This window comes from Populus euphratica, unplaced genomic scaffold, assembly GCF_000495115.2.
Source record: "Populus euphratica unplaced genomic scaffold, PopEup_1.0 scaffold219.1, whole genome shotgun sequence".
Lineage (NCBI taxonomy): Eukaryota > Viridiplantae > Streptophyta > Magnoliopsida > Malpighiales > Salicaceae > Populus > Populus euphratica.
In genome coordinates this window covers 155,880-178,481 of record NW_011500102.1, presented here as the reverse complement: position 1 = coordinate 178,481, position 22,602 = coordinate 155,880, and the positions used below count along the sequence as shown (strand labels likewise).

The 22,602-nt window shown below is 32.3% G+C and overlaps 3 protein-coding genes across 3 annotated transcripts; all 3 read left to right on the top strand.

Moving 5' to 3' along the window:
* Positions 1-2,122: 2,122 nt before the first annotated feature.
* LOC105109491 (sporamin A-like) lies at positions 2,123-3,006 on the top strand. The gene has a single exon (XM_011004216.1). The coding sequence runs from the start codon at positions 2,138-2,140 to the stop codon at positions 2,912-2,914; it is 777 nt and encodes a 258-aa protein (XP_011002518.1). The 5' UTR covers positions 2,123-2,137; the 3' UTR covers positions 2,915-3,006.
* Positions 3,007-5,469: 2,463 nt separating this feature from the next.
* LOC105109490 (exocyst complex component SEC6) lies at positions 5,470-19,062 on the top strand. The gene is made up of 25 exons (XM_011004215.1): positions 5,470-5,823; positions 5,903-5,941; positions 6,045-6,133; positions 6,241-6,331; positions 7,857-7,946; positions 8,049-8,128; positions 8,773-8,865; positions 9,924-9,950; positions 10,419-10,526; positions 10,692-10,830; positions 10,914-10,958; positions 11,483-11,538; positions 12,955-13,063; positions 13,299-13,439; positions 13,555-13,734; positions 14,100-14,183; positions 14,289-14,375; positions 15,421-15,465; positions 16,170-16,248; positions 16,857-16,926; positions 17,580-17,667; positions 17,790-17,879; positions 18,019-18,135; positions 18,414-18,476; positions 18,738-19,062. The coding sequence occupies exons 1-25, from the start codon at positions 5,695-5,697 to the stop codon at positions 18,867-18,869; spliced, it is 2,271 nt and encodes a 756-aa protein (XP_011002517.1). The 5' UTR covers positions 5,470-5,694; the 3' UTR covers positions 18,870-19,062.
* Positions 19,063-21,312: 2,250 nt separating this feature from the next.
* LOC105109489 (ethylene-responsive transcription factor LEP-like) lies at positions 21,313-21,983 on the top strand. Its single transcript, XM_011004214.1, has one exon. The coding sequence runs from the start codon at positions 21,431-21,433 to the stop codon at positions 21,860-21,862; it is 432 nt and encodes a 143-aa protein (XP_011002516.1). The 5' UTR covers positions 21,313-21,430; the 3' UTR covers positions 21,863-21,983.
* The last annotated feature ends 619 nt before the right edge of the window (positions 21,984-22,602 follow it).

Here is a 22,602-nt window from a genome sequence, read left to right as displayed (position 1 = left end):
TATAAGTCTAAGCAAAACGGTTTTGAGTTTAATTAAGTCAGATGCACGCTTGTTTAGAAGATAACATATTAGTTTGAATTGAGTAAATCTAAATTAATTTATTAAATTTATAATTATGATTATAAGTTTATAATAATTTAATATATTATAAATTGAAATAAATTATAAAATATAATTTTTAATTAAATTAATATTAAATGATAAAAATAAATATAATTTTAAAAAATTAATATATAAAACTTGATTTAATCCATCAAACTTCTAATTCGAGTCATGAGACTATGATAACCTCGTAAATTAAAATAAATTATGAAACACAATTTCTAATTAAATTTAATATTGAAAGATAAAAAAATTAATTTTTTAAAAAAATAAAAATTTACCTAGATTAATATGGATTAACCCACAAAATCAGTAATCTGAGTCATGAGATTATGATAATATCATAAAAAATAATTAAAACATATTATAAAATTTAATTCTTAATTAATAAAATATGAAAAGATGAAACTGAAAAAAAATAATTAAAAAATAAATAAATAAGTTAACAAGATTCACCCATAAAATTTATAATTTAAATCGAGAAACTAGAATAATGTCATAAAAATAAATTGAAATAAATTTTAAAACTTAATTATTAATAAACTAAATATTAAAAAATAAAAATAAAAATAAAATAAACAGAAAAATACTATTTCAATAAATATTACTTGATGCAAGCATAACCTCTTTTAGTAATTAATCAATTAATTAATAATTTTTTTTAGCCAAAGGAAAATCACTTAGAAATCCCGAATGAAGAAAGACATCATTACCTATCCGAAATATCTTCAAGGGATATCCACATCCTACTGTGGTACAGACCTTACAAAATTACCATGCTGGGAGATGCTATTTATTCTGCGGTGGTAAATTTTTAATTTTCAAGCCATTGTTGACTTGTGGATGGTCTTTACATATATACACATAAAACAGCATCCAATCCACTTGCTGAAGGGCCGGTAACTGAAAATATTGGAGTTTTGTTATCCGACAGGCACCCGACGCTCTAGCTCTGTGGTCTGCTGTCAAGTTTGTTTTGCAGTCAATTCGAGTTCAAATCTCTGTATGTATCTGTTTGCAATTCTTACGATATTTTATTTAGGATATTTAGTTCAGCCGTGTAATTAGTTGTGATACGTACAAATTAGTCCAAATACTCACGTTAATCAAAAATTAAAGAAGAATTGGGAGTCTTTTTTTTTTTTCTTTTTCCTTTTATTTTAATTTTGTTTTGGTTTTAGTTCTAATTATATTATCGTACCAATTTTCATTTATCTCATTATACCTAAATACGCCATTCATTGATTGATTTATTTATAAAAAAATAATTAAAAATTATCTAATTAAAAAAAATCCAAAAAATTAATTCTGGTAATTTATTAAATTCATTACTTATAGCATCATAATGAGATACTTAAAAAAATAAATAAGAAATAAAATTATAAAACTTAATTTTTAATTAATTTAATGTTAAAAAATAAAATTAAAAAAATTAATTAAAAAACAGTTAAAAACATAATTAATATCAATCAATATTAACTTGTTAAAACTGTAATTTAAATTATGAAATTGTGATAAATTTATAAAAAATAATTAAAAATATTTCACTTCTAATAAATCTAATATTAAAAGTTAAGATTAATTAAAAAAAATGAATGCATGATATTGGTATGTTATGATCAATTATAAAAGAAATAAAAAAAACACAAAATATAATTTTCAAAACAATCTCATATTAAAAAATAAAAATAAAAATAAAATAAAATGAGACCCGGGTGAAATTAAAAAAAATAAAAATAAACAAAAGCAAACATAAAACACAAAACATTAGTGTTTTTTTAATGTTAATAATAATACTAAGCCTCTAAAAATAGCAAGAAATAGGTTTAGAAGTGAAAAGAAGCAACAGGGCTTAACTACTAGTCAACGACTATAATGTTTTCCCATTCCTACCCTTGCACAACACATGATTTGTTTCTCCGAATATAAAATTTCCAGCCCTTTGGAATGCTAAATGGTTGCGAGTAACACAAAGCAGAATTACAGAGAGAGAGAAGAACATTAGGTAAGGTATACTGGAAAAGGACTTATCAAGATGATCAGGAAATTGGCCAGAGACGTGGAAAATAGCAAAATGACAGTAGGTGGCAATAGTCCAAAGCTACTCTATAAATCCAAGCTTGTTTCTGCTCATTTCCACACCACAAACAATATTACGATGAAGAATATTATGTTACTACCCCTCTCCTTCCTTCTCTTGGCTTCCGCATTGACACTGCTCCCTGAAGTTCGTGCTTCAGGGAATCCAGTGCTTGACGTTAAAGGCTTGGGGCTTCTCCCTGGAGTTCCGTATTACATGATTTCAAGTGAATGGCCGATTGTTGGTGGTGTTGTCAGCTTGGGCAACGACATAAACGGTACGTGCCCGCTTGATGTTATTCTGCTGGAAAACTTTTGCGTTACAGGTACGCCAGTAACATTTACGATTGCTAGTGGGGATCAGGAACTTTTTATCACAGATTCAACTGATTTATACATCAGTTTTGATACCACCTCAAACTGCACTAACGAAACAATGGTGTGGATGCATGAAAGTAGTAATAGTTCATCAACTGAGCTTCTGACAATTGGTGGAGTTGAAGGTGATGTCAATACCATATTCAGGATTGTTAACGTCGGAGGCTCATTTGTGTCCAACTACAAGCTCGTTGCTTACAAGCTCTCTTCGTATGATCTAGGTCTTACTACTAGTGATGTTGGTGCTGTGTTCGACTTCACAACGGGGATTAGATACCTGGCTTTGACTGAACCGCCATTAATTGTTGGATTTCAAGTGGCTTATGATTTTGATGGATTAAAAGCCGTTGTGTAATGCACTATATGTATCCATGTTGTAACCTTGGAATCCTTGTAATGATGTTGCTGGTATTGGAAATAAACACAAGCTTGTCATTTATGATTGCATTTGGTATTGATGAAAAATTGGAAGATGTTCATTGGAATCTAGCGAGTAGCAATTTAAGTTGCCACAGCAAGAACTCATGGAGTCATGGGACAATTAAACTTAAGCGGAAAAGGAAAAAAATGTCTTGATCAAGTTTGAATGTTTGTTTCGAGCCCAACCTACGTTCAACAAAATTTACATTAAGTGCATGATCTAATTAAATAGATCAATGTGGTTTTCATGTCCGAATGTTAACAGAATGTTTTTTTTCTTTTATATTGATCCAGCAATATTACTTATCCATACCCTCAGTGTTTGTGAGTCTTACCCATCTTCATATAGGTGTGTTTGGAAATAGGTGGAAATTATATTTTTTAAAATTTTAAATTTTTTTATATTTTCAAATCATTTTGATGTATTAATATTAAAAATATTTTTTTTAAAATAAAATAATTTTATTTTAATATATTTTTAAATAAAAAATATATTAAATCGTCACTGATATCTCAATTTCACACATTCTTTTATAATATAAACATAATATATTTTGCTGATGTTTTAAAATTTAACTAGTTATACTAAACTAATATTTTTATATAAGTGAACTTTTAGAATATCTTGATAAAATTTAAAGATGATATAATAATTAGATATTTTTTTTATCAAATCATTCATCCAACACGCATTTTAAATATATTTTTAACCTTATTCATCTCACTTCAATCCACAAACATTCCTGCAAAGTTATTCACATAACCCAGCTAGAGCATATCCACAATTTACTGATTAGAATTACTGGCACCAATGTCTTTAAGACGGTCTTTTTATATATTTTGAGTAAGTTTTCTAAAATCAGGTAATAATAGAAGTAAGTATGTGTTCATAAAAACTTTCTTATAGTTTTTTTATTGTAAGATTCAAACCCTAAATCATTATAAAGTTATATGGATTTTCGGCACATATGAAACTCACCTTCCACGATTCAATGAGGTTTGGTAAAATCAATGTATAAGTTCTTTTTATTGGGACTAAAATCTGACTTTAATTTTAATGTTAAAAAATCGATTCAACTTACCGGCCAGTCCCAAGAAAATCTTGTAATGAAATATTAATATCTCTTGCATCACTCATACCTAATTCACAGACATGGTCCTTCGAAAAAGGGTCGAACTATCCAATCATTGTCCTTATTTATAACAAATAAAAAATATTTTTAAAAATAAATAGCTAGAAATAGAATATAAAAATGAAAAATGGGGACTGGAGACTGAATTGCTAACCGAGGATAAAAGAGAATATTCAGTAATGGGGTGTAAATCATGATATTAAAAAATTTTAATTTTTTATGCAAGTTTAATTATTTTAAATTATTTTAATATGTTGATCATAAAAATAATTTTTTAAAAATAAAACATATTTTAATATATATATATTTTTAAAAATAATCATAATTATACTCCCCAGCCAGCAGAAGGATATATCATCGGAGGCAATATGCTGGCTGTATGCAAAGCTTACTCCAAAACGGGCCCAAAAAACTCACAGCCTCAGGAAACAAAGCAGGTCGGAAAACATGATAAAAAATAATGACTCTCAAGTATTATGGTGAAATTATACACATTAATATTATATATAACTTGATTCATGGCACCAAAAAAAAAGAGACTTTCAACACATATTTACGAGTCACATGGACGGACCTCTTGACTAAGTTTATACCAGGGATATATTTAAAGCTCATATTAGAAAATTAGGATTAATCTATATATTTGTGAACATATATTATGTGTTAGCTTTTACTTGGATGATTATTATTTTTTATACAGCATTGATTTCCACTACTTTTTTTAAATGTCAAGAAATAATGACATTGATACATATTTTCTTTTCTTTTTCATTCAATTTGAATTCGATATAATTATAGAAATCTAAATATAAAATTGATTAAAGAAATCCAACATATCCCGTAGGTTTATTTATTGTTGCAAGGTTGAAATGATTATTATTAAAATAAACACCTTGTTTGAAGAGATATTTGAAATGTTTTTTAAAAATCTAAAAACAATTTTGTTTAAAATTATTTTATTATATTTTTATATCATTTTAATAATTAGTTGATGTTAAAATAATTTTAAAAAATATTATTTTAATATATTCTAATAATAGTTTTTTATTATTAAAACTTAACTGTTATCATGCTTTTAAATAATACATTTAATTATTTTTATTTATCACAATTTCACCTTTTAGTAAATTCAATAGCTTAAAAATCAAAAGAAATACATTTGTAGAGGTACAAGAAAAGAAAACTTTGAAAATCACTTTTTTCTATGGATTTTATTATAAGTTTTTTTGTTTTTTTAATGTGCAAAATGACACATGTTACTAAAGCAGCAATGATCCGACAAGTCGTTCCTATATGCCACAGATAATCTTTCAGAGAAAAAGGAAAAAAAGTGGGCTCTGAGTCCAGCGACGAGTCGTTCTTATCAAATGTCGAAATACGTGTCGCTCTCTTCTCTCAGAGAAAATCAACATTTTCTTCAGTCTCCTCTGCATCTTGCTCCATTTGCGTTCAAACTTCAAAGTCATAACAGAATTCAATTCCTAAGCCAAATTTCCTCTCTCTCTCTCTTACATACACACACGCACTCAGTTTCTGTTTGTTTTCAGTTAATCTGGGTGTAATTCTGTACTAGAAATCGAAAATGATGGCGGAGGATCTCGGCATCGAAGCGAAAGAAACCGCCGTGCGTGAGGTGGCGAAACTGTTACCGCTTCCAGAGCTTCTTCAATCTATTGCTTCTATCAAAGCCGATTACATCGCTCGCCAACAAGTAACTGCATTTCGATCAAATTCATCCTTTCTTTTTCAATTTTTTTATGGATCGTATTTATTTATTTTCGTTTTGTTAGGCTAATGATGCGCAACTTAGTACAATGGTAGCAGAGCAGGTAATCTTGTCATAGAATTACACATTTAATTAATTATTGCTTGTTGATTTTATATTGTTTCTATTTTGATGTATTAATTATTTTAGATAATGTAAAAATGAAGGTGGAACAAGCACAATCTGGATTGGAATCGTTGTCCTTGTCTCAGAAGACGATCAGTCAGCTACGAGAGAACTTCATTTCTATTGAAAAGTATGTCCTCATTTTGCTGATTCTTGTTTTGTTTTCTTTTTTAAAGGACAGATGCTTTTGCATTTTTTTTTTGGTTTGATATAATAATTGATTTATTTGTGTGTTAGGTTATGTCAAGAATGTCAAACTTTGATTGAGAATCATGATCAGATAAAGCTACTTAGCAATGCAAGGAATAATCTTAATACTACGCTGAAGGTCGGTGCCACCTTTTCTCCTTTAGGTTTCTTGTAGTTGTTGCTTGCAAGATTGTCATTTCTGTTCTGTTCCGTCCAGCATGGTCGGTATATCTCGTTCCAGTTTAAAAAATGGAACAAACCGGAATAGATTTCATCTTGCTTAGAATCTCAGCTTGTTATGTAAATTCCACCCAAATTTGAGCTGGAACGCTCCAGTTCCGTTCTGGCCGTTCTGCTTCAGCCAAATAATGATTTTTTTTTTTAAAGTATTGTCTGGTTTTGCAGTATCAATTATATCTCTCAATCCGACCGTTGAATCAAATTGAAATTTTACGAGTCTCTTAACATATTGTTATATTTTAGATTAAAAGTTGAGTAATAGGAGTTTAAAAAGGCCTTGCAAGATTGATGATGGTTTTTGTTCAAATTTGTAATTTTGTTTCGAAAAGTTATTTTTGTGTGTCCTTTTTTTTAGATTGAATTTTTTTCAATTTCATAATTCAACAATAGGTTTATTGATAATTGAGCTTCATAATTTGTTTTGATTTGCTTTATTTGGGGTTATTATAGTCTCATAACTCGGGTCATAGATTTGAAAAGCTAGCCAATGTTAACCCGGGTCGATCTAATGTGTTGTTGTCTCAATATCTTTAAAAAAAATAATGTCATCTTGAAAACTTTTGAGTCAAAATATATTTTTACTAGTCTTTCAAGTTGTCTTTGGACTCATCGATTTGATCGGGTCATATCGGTTCCCTTTCCATTTTTTTGCTTGTGTTTGAAATTTGAATTGCTTAATTGAGTCATATCGGTTCCCCTTCCATTTTTTTACTTGTGTTTGAAATTTGAATTGCTTAATTTCAAGTTAGTTTATCTTTGGATTTGAATTGAGATTATGTTTGTTGAATTAATAGTTTGAAATATATATATCAACAATATGTTTTTTGAGAATTGAGTTTCATAATTTGTTTTGATTTGCTTTATTTTGGGTTATTATGGTCTCATGACTTGAGTCATGGATTTGGAAGGTTGACTTGGGTTCATCCAATATGTTGTTATCTTAATATTGTTTTTTTTTTAAATGTCATCTTGAATTTTTTTGAATCCAACTATATTTTTACCTGTCGTCCAGGTTGTTTTTGGACCCATTGAGTTGGTCGGGTCATATCAGTTCGACTCCCATTTTTTTACTTGTGTTTGAAATTTGAAGTGCATAATTTCAAGTTAGTTTATCTTTGGATTTGAATTGAAATTATGTTTTTTGAATTATATATATAGTAAAACTCCGAAATAGCACCTCGAAACGCTCTGAAACCAAAACATACTGTTCCAATTAAAAAAACCAAACACCAACCGGAACGGAATTGACAACCTTGGTTGCTTGTGATTAGTGTGGCAAATGAGAGTGTGTTATCTTTAGTTGATTTGATAGTCATTCTCTTAGAAGCTGTATGCTGTGTGTTCTGATGCCCAAGCTTTAGCTATTATGAGTTTATTATTTTGCTCTGTGATTACCTTTCTCTTTACCTCTTGATTCAATGTAGGATGTTGAAGGTATGTTGTCAATATCTGTTGAAGCAGCAGAGGCACGAGATTCATTGAGTGATGATAGAGAAATTGTTAATACTTATGAGGTAAAGCTGAATTCTTTATCTTGTCAAGTTCTAAGTTGAATATTTCTCATGCGTGTCTAGTTATATCTTGGTTGATGACCTTTTGTTGTTAATTTCTCATAGAGGTTAACTGCACTTGATGGGAAGCGAAGGTTTGCGTTAGCAGCTGCTGGATCTCACAAAGAGGAGGTTGGCAGATTAAGGTATGAATATTCCCTTTCAAGTTAATTTTGATGTAGCACAACAAATTACTAATATTAAAGGGAAAATAAATAGCAATTTAAGTGCTGGCTCGGCTCTGATTTCCTTTACATTTGATCGACGCAGTTGCATGGTGCTATATAAATTACATGTAGTTATACATAATATTTAGAGTGTCATAGAAATATCGTTTAACCCCTTGTGATGCCAGCCTTTGAATTGTACCAAGGAGACCATAATTTGATGACAACCTCATTACCATTTCCCTAAAATATCTTTTTCCCAACAACTTTTCCTTGAACAAAAATGCTAATATTTGGCACTTTGGCTTTGCCTCAACCAAGAAGTTTTGTCTTGCCTGGTGGTAATTTTGATGCACTTTTGGTGCATCTCCATGTCTTGGAATTTCTTTTTTGTTACTTGTAAAGACAAATAGTTTGAGTTGAATTACATTATACTGCAAAAGCTTGATGTCCTAGCAGCACAAATGGCCCAGAAATGTTTAAGATGAAAATGAAAGAGATGGATGACGGTAAAGATGAAGGCAGAACCTTTATAGTTGACATATTTCTTCTCTCTATGTTTGTGCATGATTTTTGTAGCTTGAAGTTCAATGACTTCCATATGTTTCATGTGCAATGGCCAGAGAATATTTTGAAGATGTAGATCAGACATGGGAAACCTTTGAAAAGACTTTATGGGGACACGTTTCCAACTTCTTTAAGCTTTCTAAAGAAAGGTATACTCTTTATTTTCTATCAAAGTGTGTGATAATGTGCATACGAATACTTTTTCCTAATTCTTGGGGCCACATTGTGACAAGGCTCTCACCAATGCTCTCTCTGTCATTCTATCTGCATAAATTGTATGCTTAATGTGAGAAATCAATCAAAACAGTGTTGTGTAAATGTTTTATGGGAGGTGTTAGTGATTAGTGTGCGTTCTAATTATTATTTTGCAAAAGCAACCCTTAACAACCTTTTCTCCCAAGAGAAAGAAACACCACCCCAACAATCAACTAGGACCATTGGGGTGGTTTTAAAGTAATGTCATTTTCTTAGAAAATGCCTCATTCCTTGATGGAAGCCTTTTGCTCATCGGGTCGAAACATGTTAACTAAAGCCACTCCCCTTTAGTAGAGTAGAGGTCTCAGTTAGATATGGGATCTGGTCTTGGGGGAGGGAATTTGCCACCAAAAGTCTCCAAAGAACCAAAACTGAAAATGTTATCTATGGCAAATGGAACCCATTCTCCTGATATTACCACATTGTCTATTTATAGGCATTCAGTCTCAAAAGGCAACCTCAAAGGGCTAAAATTACAAAAGCTAGCGGTGTGTAGTTGATTCTATTGGTACAAGAAGCAAATGTCATTTTGCCTGCTCATTAACAAATGTCAAAATGTTTGTTGAGTAGACACACATATGCATAAGAGAGAACTGAGTATCTGGGGCTGAAATTCTTTTACTCGATTCCCGAGCTTCATGGTATCCTGGAAATGTCAAAATGTTTGTTGATTAGACAGACATGTGCATAAGAGGGAACTGAGTAACTGGGGCTGAAATTCTTTTTCTCAATTCCATAACTTCATGGTATCCTAGAAATATGAAGCCCAACAATTTTTCTTGTGAATTTATTTAGATTTTCTGTACAATAAAATGATCCAATTATAATTTTCAATCATTAGTTCTACTACTCTGTGCAAAAGTAACACAGTATATATTCTCTTTATGGACCTTGTGATTCTTTTTTCCATGCTCAACTCTAATAACTCTGCTTTCGCTTTCTACTTTGGCAGCCCACAAACGCTGGTTCGTGCTTTAAGGTATGTTTCTGACAAGCCTTCTAGGCTTCTCTCTTTTGTACTTAGGCTGCTGCATATCCTCAAAATGTTCTCGCTTTCATGTTGTTAAAGTAGTACTCATCTATTAGTGTCATAATAATAGTTACTTGTTGAAGGTTCCAATGATTATGAGGTTTGTCCCATGTGAGAAGATGATAGGAGATCTAGGTAATTAGAGATAGCATTCTGTTTTACCATTCTGTTCGTAACAGAATCATTGCTATGATAAAAGAGTCCTTTATGTCTGCTCTAACAGCTAGCATGATAAAGAGAGAAATCATACTGTTAGTACTTCAGTTATGGTTTGATTTGGCATTTGATTCAACAAATGATGGTAAAAATATAAAAAGCAAAAGATCATAGTCAGCATGTTGAAAATTTATGACATGCACTTTTGTCTTAATTCACTATAGACCTGAAACGCTACTCTATCCCTTTTCCCCTCTCTAGGGTTGTGGAAATGCAAGAAATTCTTGATGAACAAGTTGCTGAGGAGGCAGCTGAGGCTGAGGGAGGTGGTGCAATGGCAACAGTTGCAAATCCTCGCAGATCTGCCAAGTAACTAGAGTCTTACCTATTTGTGTCTTTATTTCGCGTGAACTCTGAATTACGTTTTTCATCAGTGATTTTGTATCTATTTTGTCTGTTGCCATTTCATGCTTCATTGCACCTTTAATCCAAAAAGAGAAAATCACTAACGGAAAGTTTACTTGTGGATCACAGAAAATCTACCACCACAGCAGTTTCTTCCAAAAACCCCATGCAACAGAAGTTGAAGATTCAGGGTAAAGGGTTTAAGGATAAGTGTTACGAGAGTATAAGAAAGGCAGTTGAAGGACGGTTTAACAAGCTACTGACAGAGGTACATCTTTTGATTAATCTTCTACTCTATGAAATATTTGCTTCTGGTGTTTTATATTATTGATAATGGTATTTGTTCATCAGCTTGTATTTGAAAACCTCAAAGCTGCCTTGGAAGAAGCACGAACAGTACGTACACTATTTACTTTTCCCTGGTCTTTGAGATTTGATATTTTTATACACTGCAACTTTTTATATAAGTTCCATATTTTCATCTGGTACATGAAGGTCATGACTAAATAGTCATGAGATGGTTTTGGAGATATCAAAAAGCTCTTATATGAAATTTGAAAAAATCTGCACTGAGGAAAGGATTGGTTCCCATCACAGCAGTTTGTCTGTGTGGCCAAGCATGTGCATTTGATTGCCTTTGTTCTTCTGGTTGTGCATGTTTCCACCATTATGCTGGGAGTTGATAAATTGTTTATTTTATTTGAAAGAGAAATCAAACATGTTTTCTTGCCTTTTAGGATTTCATGTTTGCCATATTGTCTACTTGTTTTAATGTGCTTATGTGGCTGTTTTTAGCATTGCTTTGCTTGTAAACGAATTTTAGTTTATAATCTATCAGGAAGCTGTCAATGCTGGAACATTCATAATCGATCAATGATTTTCCTTATGTTGCGTTTTTGTTTTCTATTTTTGACTTTTAGATTGGTGAAGAGCTTGGTGATATTTATGACTATGTGGCCCCATGTTTTCCCCCACGGTAAGTTATACAGGGCTTTTGTTCAGGATTTATTTTATTAGATTTGTGATATTAGGGTTAATTAATTAATCTAGGGTCATGTGATTACCATGTGACTTTATACAGTATTTCCTAAGTAGTTCTACTTGAGGACCAAGACTAGGAATCCTTTTTTTCCTACAAGGATACAGTGCTTAAACTATTATAGATAGACTGCTAGGTTATTCAGAAAAGTAGTTCTTTGTTATGGTATCAATATATTCAGATTCTAGAGGTTTCTTGTGAACCCTAAATTCTATTATCTTGTTCTAACTTCAATTTTATCCTAGTTTTAGCCATTATTCTGCTGTAATTTCTGCTTTCTACTGCTTCACTCTTCCCACACTACTTCAAATTGGTACCAAAGCAAATGATCCTCAAAATTATGTTGGGGTTTCAATCCTTTGACCATTGTTGGAGGTATTAGAGGATGTAGGTGGAGAAATCAAGATCAGCAAACAATGTTGTTTTAAGGTTTCCCTTAACAAAACAAATAAACTTTAAGAAGAGTAGAAAGAAGAGAGAATGAGAAGAATTAGAGAGAATGCAATTCTACATCAAACTGTTATTTTCTTATTGCCTGCCTCAAGCTTCTGTACAAGGATTGAACTTCTAACTAACTTGCAACCAACTGCTAACTAACTGATTACTGACTGACTGACTAATTAACTAACTTTACTACTGACTGACTGACTGACTAATTAACTAACTTTAGCCACATGTAATCCATTGGTTCTGCTGCAAAGTTAGTTACAATGACAGTTGCCATCTCTGCTAATGAACTTCTGCTAAACCTTCTGTTCTGGCTTGATAATCTCTAATATTGCTTGTTGCCCATGCTAATAATCACTCATATCACTAGAACTCGTAACATATTGGTTTAGATAAGTTGTAAAATTGAACATTTGTTGCGTGCTATTGATGCTTGCAACAAAAGGAACTAGGGGGACCCTGAATGGAGATTTCAAGCTTGGTGCTATTTTGTCTCAGTGTAGTATGTTCCCATAGTCTTCCTAAATGACACATTCATTTGCTAGCTGTTAGTAACAAATATATGTGAAAAAGGTTGCTTGTAAGATTCCTTTTGGGTGTAATCTGGTCCTTCGAGTCAGTTTAAGTTTTGAGTGAATGGCCTAATTTGGAAGTTATATCTTTGTTGGAGAGTATGATGACTTAGATCACACACTTCATTATCTGGTAATGTGTAAATTTTCTTGATTGACATTAGCACGCCTAAGAAACTGCTTTGTCTTGGACTCTGAAGAGTTTTTTATTGCATTAATGCATGCTACTATTTTTTGCCTATAAATCTTCTCTGGAGCAGAGCATCATCTTCTTGAAATAGGTTGGTCTAAGGGTTTTCTTTGGTATATTGAGTTGATCTTTGATGTTTTGCAGATATGAAATATTCCAACTCATGGTAAACCTTTATACAGAGAGGTTTACTCAGATGCTCAGATTGTTGAGCGACAGGGCAAACGAGTTATCAAATATAGAGATTTTAAAGGTATTCACCTGGTTGATAATGTTTTTGAAACAACTCATTTCATACATATAAGAGCACGATATTGGAGGATGACCATTCTCCCGCTGTGCAGTGCTTCATAATATAATACTATGTTCATCAATGGGAAAAAAGACTTTCTTTTCCCCGGGTCTCATTTTTTTTCACATTAGGGTAACATTTGATAATTTCTTTCATGTAGATTGAGTGTTGTGTAATTTTGATTGCTTACAACTAGGTAACTGGTTGGGTAGTTGAATATCAAGATAATTTGGTTGGACTTGGTGTTGATGAGTCACTTGCTCAAGTTTGTTCTGAGAGTGGAGCCATGGATCCCCTCATGAATTCATATGTTGAGAGAATGCAAGCTACAACAAGGGTAATTATATGATATCCCATAGCTCTGCAATGCTATTATGTATGGAATATGTTTATTATTCGGCTTTCACCTTTTCTATTTCTCATAGCTGTTGGTTTTGCTCACGCTTTTGTAGAAATGGTACTTGAATATCCTAGAAGCTGATAAGGTACAGCCACCAAAGAAAACAGATGATGGAAAGCTATATACTCCAGCTGCTGTTGATCTGTTTAGGATCCTTGGGGAGCAAGTTCAGATTGTTAGGGATAATAGCACAGATGTCATGCTATACAGGATCTCGTTGGCTATAATTCAGGCAAGTGTAGATAAATTATGCTGAAATAAGCAACATTTTTGTTTAATTTAAGTGTAAAAATTGGAAGAGAGTTTGATTGTATTTTGAAGAATATGGTAATACATGGAACAATCATGTTCACTTTAATCACTTTTTAGCTTGTTGTACCTGATCCTTTCTTCTTTGCCCTGATAATTGGATGACTCCTGGCATCATAAGGATGACTGTTTTTATTGTAATTTTGTGCAGCAGCATCTAGTTGAGTGTGTTATTTATGCTTCATGCTAGTAGTGCTTAAGTCTGTCTTCCATCTTTAGTTTCTGATCACATTCTTGGTGTTGTTTTCTGTTTCTAATGATTAAATTTCTTTCACTTGTGTTTTATAGGTGATGATAGATTTTCAAGCTGCTGAAAGGAAGAGGCTTGAGGAACCTGCTTCAGAAATTGGTCTGGAACCTTTATGCGCAATGGTTTGTGTACTTTTGTATATGCGATTTATGCAAGTAATTTATCATGTTTGGGTGTTAAATTCGATTTTGTTAGCCACTTGTTTTTTCTGTGAAAATAACAAACAGATAAATAACAATCTGCGCTGCTATGACCTTGCAATGGAGTTGAGTAACAGCACCATGGAAGCCCTACCACAAAACTATGCTGAGCAGGTTACTTATATGATTACTTTTATTTGCTTCTGTTTCAATTCATCAGTTTTTCTTATAGTTAAAATGATCACAGTGCTGATGGAAACAACTTGTTTGTCTGAGGTTGAGAAAATTGGAAAGAAGTTAAAAACTTAATGGGGATAAAGGAGAGGTTGGAGGGAAGGACTACCTTTTCTTTTGCTAGGGTAATGAAAGGAAGGACTGAATATATTTTTTTCTGACAAAAGGAACGTGTATTGCATACAAAATTATTTCTTCAGAAAGCGAAAATATAGAAAAGATTAAAAGATTCTCTGTTCCTCTAAACCTGTCCATTTTATAGCGAGTGAAATTGACAGGTCTAGGAGGAAGCAGAATCCCATATTCTTCTTGTTCCTTCCACTCTAATCAAAGGAGGGAAGCTTTCCCTCCTGCCTTTTTCCTTGCCTGAGCTTTTAATTGATTGGTTTGTTGCATGCTATCTTTTCATATTCATATTACCTATTCTGTGAGTCATGGCTGAAGGTCTGAGAGAAAGTCATTCTAACCTAAGTGATTTACCTGTCACTTCATGAACCTGGCTAGGCATGCCAACTTCCAGAAAAGAAAAGGCAATAGTGGTTGTGAAAGGTACCCTGATAAAGATGTAACTATCCTTTGTAACGGCTTGCCTATTTTTACTTCCACTTCAGGACAGCTTCTACGAGTTTTCTTATATTGGGGTGGATTTTTTTTGTGTCATTTTTCCTGTTTCCCTTTTCACTCTGGTCAGTATGAGTGTGTTTGTGCGCACCAATGTGTAGACTGCAGCTAATAAACACCTACTAATCACAGTGTTATATTCAATGCTGCTTAAAGAAATTGGTTTTTGCATTATTGTGATCCCACTTTAATAGGTAATTAAATATATATCATAAGTTAAATGTCTCAAATCTTTGCCAAGATTTTCAGTTGCATTGCTTTATGATATGCTTCAGAACCATTATGCTAATTGCATAGTTGAAATACAATATGTAGCGCTTTTTTTTTTCCCTTGTGAAATCCATTATCCTTGTCACTTTCACAGGTTAACTTTGAAGATACTTGCAAAGGTTTCCTAGAGGTTGCAAAGGTATAAACAAATAACGACAGTGGTTCTACCTTTCTCTCTGCGCCTTTTGTTATATTCCAGTATCCTTCAAACTTCTTATTGACCATTTATGATATCTTGTTTCATATGGAATCCAAGCTATATCTCCATTATATGTGATGGTTTGATGAAATCAATTACAGACCTACCTAATCTATACATCCTTTACTTTTCTGAACTTTGGCTTTGCTTGTTTCAAGTGTTCAGCTTGAAGCAGCAATCCTTCATCGATTAATTAGTTATTGTTTGTTATTATTTTTTTATATAGATAAAAGTCTTCTGGGTCATGAGTGATCTTTTGTGTGCTTGTTGATTGGAAAGTTTAGAACTTCTGTGCATTGATGAAGAATGTACAACGGTAATAATGGGGAGGGTCATTTTATTCTTTTAATTGATTGTACTTCCTTTGGTAACATCTACACTGTTGCAGATAGGATAACGATCAATTAGAGGAAACCTGAATTGTGTATGCTCGTGTTCATACTTTCTGTTGTGATGACTGCTAAGTTCCAACAGCATCGTCTAGCATGGAGTTTGTTCACTGCAAATGCTATTTTCTTCCACAATCCTGATGTTTGTATTGCTATAGCTAGTGGCCTTGCGTAGCATACATTAGCATTTTTATTGGCATTCCTGCACAAATATGATATCATTAAATAAATGTTTAATCTATCTGCTGATGGCAGGAAGCTGTGCATCAAACTGTTAGGGTTATCTTTGAAGATCCTGGTGTGCAGGAGTTAATTGTCAAGCTTTATCATAAAGGTAAAGTAATGTTCAGCTTTACCATGCTCTATAATGTTATCTTGGTTAACGCTTAACATGTCATTTATGCTATCTGTGTTAAATAATTTGTACCAAGCTGATAAAATTCAAGTGCATATTAACAGGCCAATGCAATCACAATATCTAATCACTGTGATGTGGGCCTGCATAATAGTTTTTCACGACTATGTATATATAGAGTTTAATTTAACATTTTAGTTGCCTCATGTTTCTTACTTTCATTAAGACTGTCATATTCTATATGTTTGGATGCCTATAATTAAACAATTTATGCAGGCATACAATTTTAATGTTAAATTATTGATGCTGCCCTAATGAAAGAATCTGTCATTAGGGCATGATGCTACCCTGGGAGTACACTGCAAATAGAGAAAGTATCTCTACTGAAAGAATCTACTTCTTGTGAAAAATAAAATGTGCCTATCTTAAAATGTTAGTGAAATGTTTTAAGTTTAACTACTGAAAGAGATTATGTTGATTTTCATAGAATATTTTTCAGATATGTTGAAAGATATTGATTTCAATTAATTTTCTTAATGCATTTGATCTATCAAATATTACCTCTAAGCATCTACCTTATGTTTCAGAGTGGTCTGAAGGACAGGTCACGGAGTACCTAGTTGCTACATTTGGTGATTATTTTACAGATGTAAAGATGTAAGTTTGCTCTTTTGTCAGTGTTTCTTCTTCTGAGTTCTGCCTTTTGGGTTACATCTCGTGGGATGCATTGCACTATAGGTACAAGTGATGCTTAGGTACATTATAGCAAATTAACTTCATAGATCCCACATACAAGTCATTTTAGTTCATGCTGTATTGCAGCTAAAGGTACACTATAAGCTTCATTTGTTTACTACACGTTTCTGGGGGAAAGACTCGTGATTTTTCCAAGGAAAGTCCCAACTTCTATAGCCAAGGCCACTTAATTACATGGCAAATTGAATTTTGCATGCAGCCTGGGATCTGAAGCTTGGGTTTCAGCCTGCTATTGTTAGGGGAAGGGTTATAGGAATATCACAGGGTTTCAGCCCACTACCATTTCTTATTTGTTTAGAGAGATTCTGGGAAAATTTTGAAGGACTTTGCACTAACACATTAGCTATACCCATGTGATTAGGTTATTGAAATTAGGTTTTCCTCTTTATTCTGGAAGTTGTTATCTCAACATCTAAGACATCAATCGGTGTGTAAATTAGTTTATCTACTGGAAACTACATATTTTCTTGAACACACATGCATCGTTATTGTTCTTGTATCTGTAGGTGAAACAAGAAAAGTTGTTCTTATTTGTTTTCTTTTTGGTACCTCAGGTATATTGAAGAAAGATCATTTAGGAGGTTTGTTGAAGCTTGTCTTGAGGAAACAATGGTGGTTTACGTTGATCACCTTCTGACTCAGGTTTTATTTCAAATATAAAGTTTAACCTTATATTTTCTTGGAAGATACGCCTGCATGTATGCGCCCCATGTCTCTTTCAATTTTAAATTTACTTTATCTTTAATTTGTTGTGATTATTGCAGAGAAACTACATAAAGGAAGAGACAATAGAACGGATGAGGCTAGATGAAGAGGTTATTATGGACTTCTTCAGGGAGTATATCACCGTGTCCGTAAGTGGCTGTTCCATGTAGAAACTTGTTTGAATTATTCTATGCTTAGTATATTCGCAAGTAATTCTGTGGAGAAAAACAGTTCTTGTATCATCTTTTTGTTCTTTATTAATATTTGATCAACTGACCTTTGCTTCAGAAAGTAGAAAGTAGAGTCCGTATACTGAGTGATTTGAGAGAACTTGCTTCAGCAGAGAGTCTGGATTCCTTCACACTCATCTATACAAATATTCTCGAACATCAACCCGACTGCCCAGTAAGTGTCACTTAATATTTCTTCCTTTGAGTGATGATACTGGTCTGATAATTACTCTACTTATACTGGATCCATTGTGCAAGAGTAGATCACCAGTTTTCAATTGTATGATAGGCTAGGGCAAATTAATGGGTTAGACTGTAGTGATTTCTTTCAATTCAAGTTACATATTCCATGAGGAAAAGTGCACTCTATATTTGTAAGTGTCAAGATTGTCCAAGGTTTCTGCCTCTGATCAACCTGGTATCTGATTTGTGTATTGTGCTTGCGAATTGCAGCCTGAAGTTGTTGAAAAGCTTGTTGGACTGCGAGAAGGCATACCACGGAAGGATGCGAAAGAGGTACATGCAAACCTATTACATAAATCTGATGTATAAAATGCTTCTAGTGTGATGAATCAACGATCCAACCCAAACCATATATTTCTACCATATATTTCTTGTCGGAACCGCATGTGTTGCCAGTTCTTCTTTTTATCAGCAACAGGGGGAGGGCTTCACAGGGTTTAAACAAGAGCATTGGGATATCTACAGTTGCACCATATAGCATGTTAGGACTGGGGAAGGTTTCTGAAATCTATTCTCATGTCATTCCTTCCACAGGTTATGCAAGAGTGCAAAGAGATCTATGAGAATTCACTTGTTGATGGAAACCCCGCAAAGGCTGGTTTTCTTTTTCCGAAGGTGAAGTGTTTGACAGCTTCCAAAGGATCTCTCTGGCGAAAGCTCACTTAGATAAAGTGCCGTCCTGGACCCAGAAAAAAAGAAGGAAGTTGCTGTAAAGTCAATCATTTGTAATCGTCCATTGTAATGACCTGGTGTCTTCATTTTTATTGATGATGACCAATTTTGACCGTGTATATCCGTCTCCTATATGTATACTACTTGATCTACGCGATGTTGTGTTGCTTATGTAGACTATTTTAATTTTATGTTTTTTACATGAAAAAATTTAAAGTATAAATCAAATGGCTTATAAAACCATCCAATCAAATAAAAAAATTACTTATGTAAATAAAAAAATTGTTAATAATAAATAAAGAAGACACTGAAAAATTAAAAAATAATATAAGTTAAGATAATTGATCTTACAAAATAAAATATATGCTTGTTTGTGTTTGTTAAAATAGAATCACATTTGAATAAAATAAAAGAAAAGGTATTTTTTTTATATAAAATAAAGCTCATCTATAAAATAAAATAAATCTTTAAAAATTAAATACAAACAAATCATTTTAAGAAAAAAACTTTTATTTAAAAAAGATTTGCAAAACTAATTATTAGATGTTTGAGATTGAAATAAACTGATAAAAATAAATTAAAAAAATGTAAAATAAAAAAAAATGAGAAAAAAAAATTTAAACTCCGTAAACTTTGTAAATTTGTTTCAATTCTTGTTAGATTAAAAGCATGACATAGAAAAAACTACAAAGTTTATTCCTAAACAAATCAAACATTGAAGAAGAAAAATTTTAAAAAAATTCAATCATATAAAAATTATTATTAAAATAATGAGAGTGAAAATTGAAATAAAAAATAAATTAAATGGCATAAAAAAATTAAACTGGAGGGTTAAATTGAAAAGAAAAAAATTCATAAAAGAAAAAAAATTAAAAGAATGAGAGCTAAATTGAAAACAATAAAACAACATAAATTTTAATTAAAGGATAAATTAAAAACCAACAAAACTTTAACAAAAGAGTTAAAGAAAAAAATCAAAAATTAAAAGAATAGAGATCAAATTGAAAAAAAATAAGAAATTGTAATTTAAGGATTAAATTGAAAATATAAAAAACTTTTATAAAAGAACCAAAGAAAAAAACAAACAATAAAAAATATAGGGATTGAAATTAAAAAACCTAAAAAAAAGGACAGATATGCATTTTTTTCTAAAAAAGATAGAAGAAAAAAGCAAAATTGTTCAGCATCCACTACCACTTGTTACCTTATAAGAAAAAGAACACGGTGAAACTTCTAATAACACAATAAAATGATAAATTTAGTTATCATATGGTATCGTATGCACCACCTAAAAGATAAGAAAGACACTCATGCGTTGATATATATTCATCACCCTACAATATTTTTTTTAAATAAAAATATATTTTTTAAAATAAATAATAATATAATATTCTTTATGAACTTAAAATTTTAAAAAAAATTCCTGAGAGGATACAAATGCCCCATACTTTTGCCTTGATTTTTGTCTTTTATGAAGGTAAAAACATATTTTTGTTGCAACTACTAAGTGAAAAAAAAAAAGCTTTTGGTCTAACTGTTCTAATTTTTTTCTTACCTAAGAGTTAAATAAGTATTTTGATATTTCTAAAGTTTTTAAAAAGACAAAATAACTCTTCATCAACAAATCTAGATTGTGTTGATTCTTTACCGTGTAAACAAATTTGAAAAGGTTAACATACCCCTTGAATAATTTTTTAATAACCAATGGACCTCTAAAAAAAACTAAATTACCCTTATACAAAGCCTCTCTTTTTTCAATCAAATGGAAAAATAGTAATTTAACTATAGTAATAAATTATGTATATAGCTGCAACGAAACCTATCCCTATAAGATTTTGTTAATATATATAAACATTGATCCCTAGAAAATTTAATCAAAATAACAACCTTTTGGTTTCCGATTTCATGAACTGCAAGCTACAAACTCAACCACTTTGTATTTTGCCACAATCAAGGAGGGGTGAGGAGGTATCAACAACTCCTCCGGGGTAGGTAAAGAAAACTGGAGAAAAAATTTCAGCTTTCCCTATGCTTGCTGTTGGAAGTTCCAGTTAATCACCATTGATGTGATGGGCGTTTTGCCATTACTCTGCACACATGCAGCTTGATTCATAGATTGTTTATAAAATACATTTTGGATTTCTTAAAGAAGTGAGAAAGGGATCGCTAGATGCCAACAGGTAGCAAATGCCTCGTGGATTCCATTGATTTTTGCGTTTTGTTCACACTAGTAGTGTCATTGGCGAGGAATTTAAGGAGGCAAAACCCTACAAACAGCCATTAGAGAAACAAGATATCATGAACATATCCATTACTTTACTCTTTGATGAGCAATGCATCTTACCTGCCCCTCTTGACTAAAATGAAAATATTGAAAAATTAACATGAAAATGACTTCTAATTTATTATGGCTCTACCAATCTAGTGAGGGATCAAGAGTGGATAATTTAACCAGCAAAGGCCACCTTGATTATGGAACTTAATTTGCATATAAATCCACTCCCCTCTTTTCCCTCCTCCCATAGCCAGCTCAATCTGTAATAACATCGAAAAGAATGGAAAACTTCCCTCCATTGCTTTACAGAAACCCCAAAAGAAGCTCTAGGCAATCAAGCAGATACCTTGGAGTGAGGAGAAGACCATGGGGGAGATATGCTGCCGAGATTCGCAATCCATATACTAAAGAGAGGCGCTGGCTAGGCACGTTTGACACTGCTGAGGAAGCTGCGATAGCATATGATCTATCCTCCATCTCTTTTAGTGGCATTGAAAGAGCTCGTACCAACTTCTACTACCCTTTCTTCGCGCATCCCTCTCCTTCACAAGAGGCGCCTCCACCCCCACTACCACCGCCTGAGATGGAGAAGGGTGATCAACTTGGTATGGAGGACATAGGTACCACACAAGATGACGAGTCTATTGTTATTGCTTCTATCTTGCAAAGCTTTTGCCAGTCCACTAGTTATTCTTTCCATCCACAAATTTAGAATTGCTTCCTGATAATTAACTAGTTCCTTTCCATAAAGATGGCAGTAACGCTTATGAAATCCTTTTGAAAGTCGGCAATGGAAAGTAGAGAATTTCAGCAATGAGCATGTTTTATTCTCATTTCCTTTTGCTTTACAAGTTAATATTATAGTCATTCGGGGGGCAAAAAAAAAAAAACTATTAGAGTTTATAACATACGAAATTTTATTTTTAAAAAAGGGTAATTTTCTTTTTGAAATTCTGAGTTTGAATTTTAGGTACAAAGTGAAGTGAGCCAACACAGTGGAACGCTTTAAGATTCTTGGGAGAGGAGACTTACCGAGTCTCAATTGAAACTCAAACTAGTTGAAAAATATGCTTTGTCAGAAAGTCGAAGTTAAAGGTAGCAATCTCGGTCCGGCTTAAAGCTCGGTTGCCTGAGTCATTTCAAAGCAACCATATTTTAAGATTTCTAAACAAAAAATAAAACGCTATTATTTAAAAAAAAATTAACTAAGTTCTAACTGTATCAATACCGTGTGTTTAATGAGATTAATTTTTATATAGTTTAATTTGGATTCCAATCCAAATTAGATAATAGTTTAATGAGTTGGCCCACTGGATTTAATAATTCTAATAAAAGTTAGAAAAATTTTTAAACAAATATCAAACATTTGATAAGAGCAATTCTGGATAATTGATAAATTTTTAGCAATACTGAGTAAGTCATGACAAACTCTGGCGACAAGCGATGTTTCAG

What these genes read in the sequence shown, in the direction of transcription:
- LOC105109491 (XM_011004216.1), top strand. Translation starts at nt 2,138, where the DNA reads ATGATCAGGAAATTGGCCAGAGACGTGGAAAATAGCAAAATGACAGTA.
- LOC105109490 (XM_011004215.1), top strand. Translation starts at nt 5,695, where the DNA reads ATGATGGCGGAGGATCTCGGCATCGAAGCGAAAGAAACCGCCGTGCGT. An exon ending in TTAACAAGCTACTGACAGAG is followed by an intron (nt 10,831 to 10,913) that starts GTACATCTTTTG and finishes TTTGTTCATCAG; the next exon opens with CTTGTATTTGAAAACCTCAA. An exon ending in GCCCCATGTTTTCCCCCACG is followed by an intron (nt 11,539 to 12,954) that starts GTAAGTTATACA and finishes GATGTTTTGCAG; the next exon opens with ATATGAAATATTCCAACTCA.
- LOC105109489 (XM_011004214.1), top strand. Translation starts at nt 21,431, where the DNA reads ATGGAAAACTTCCCTCCATTGCTTTACAGAAACCCCAAAAGAAGCTCT.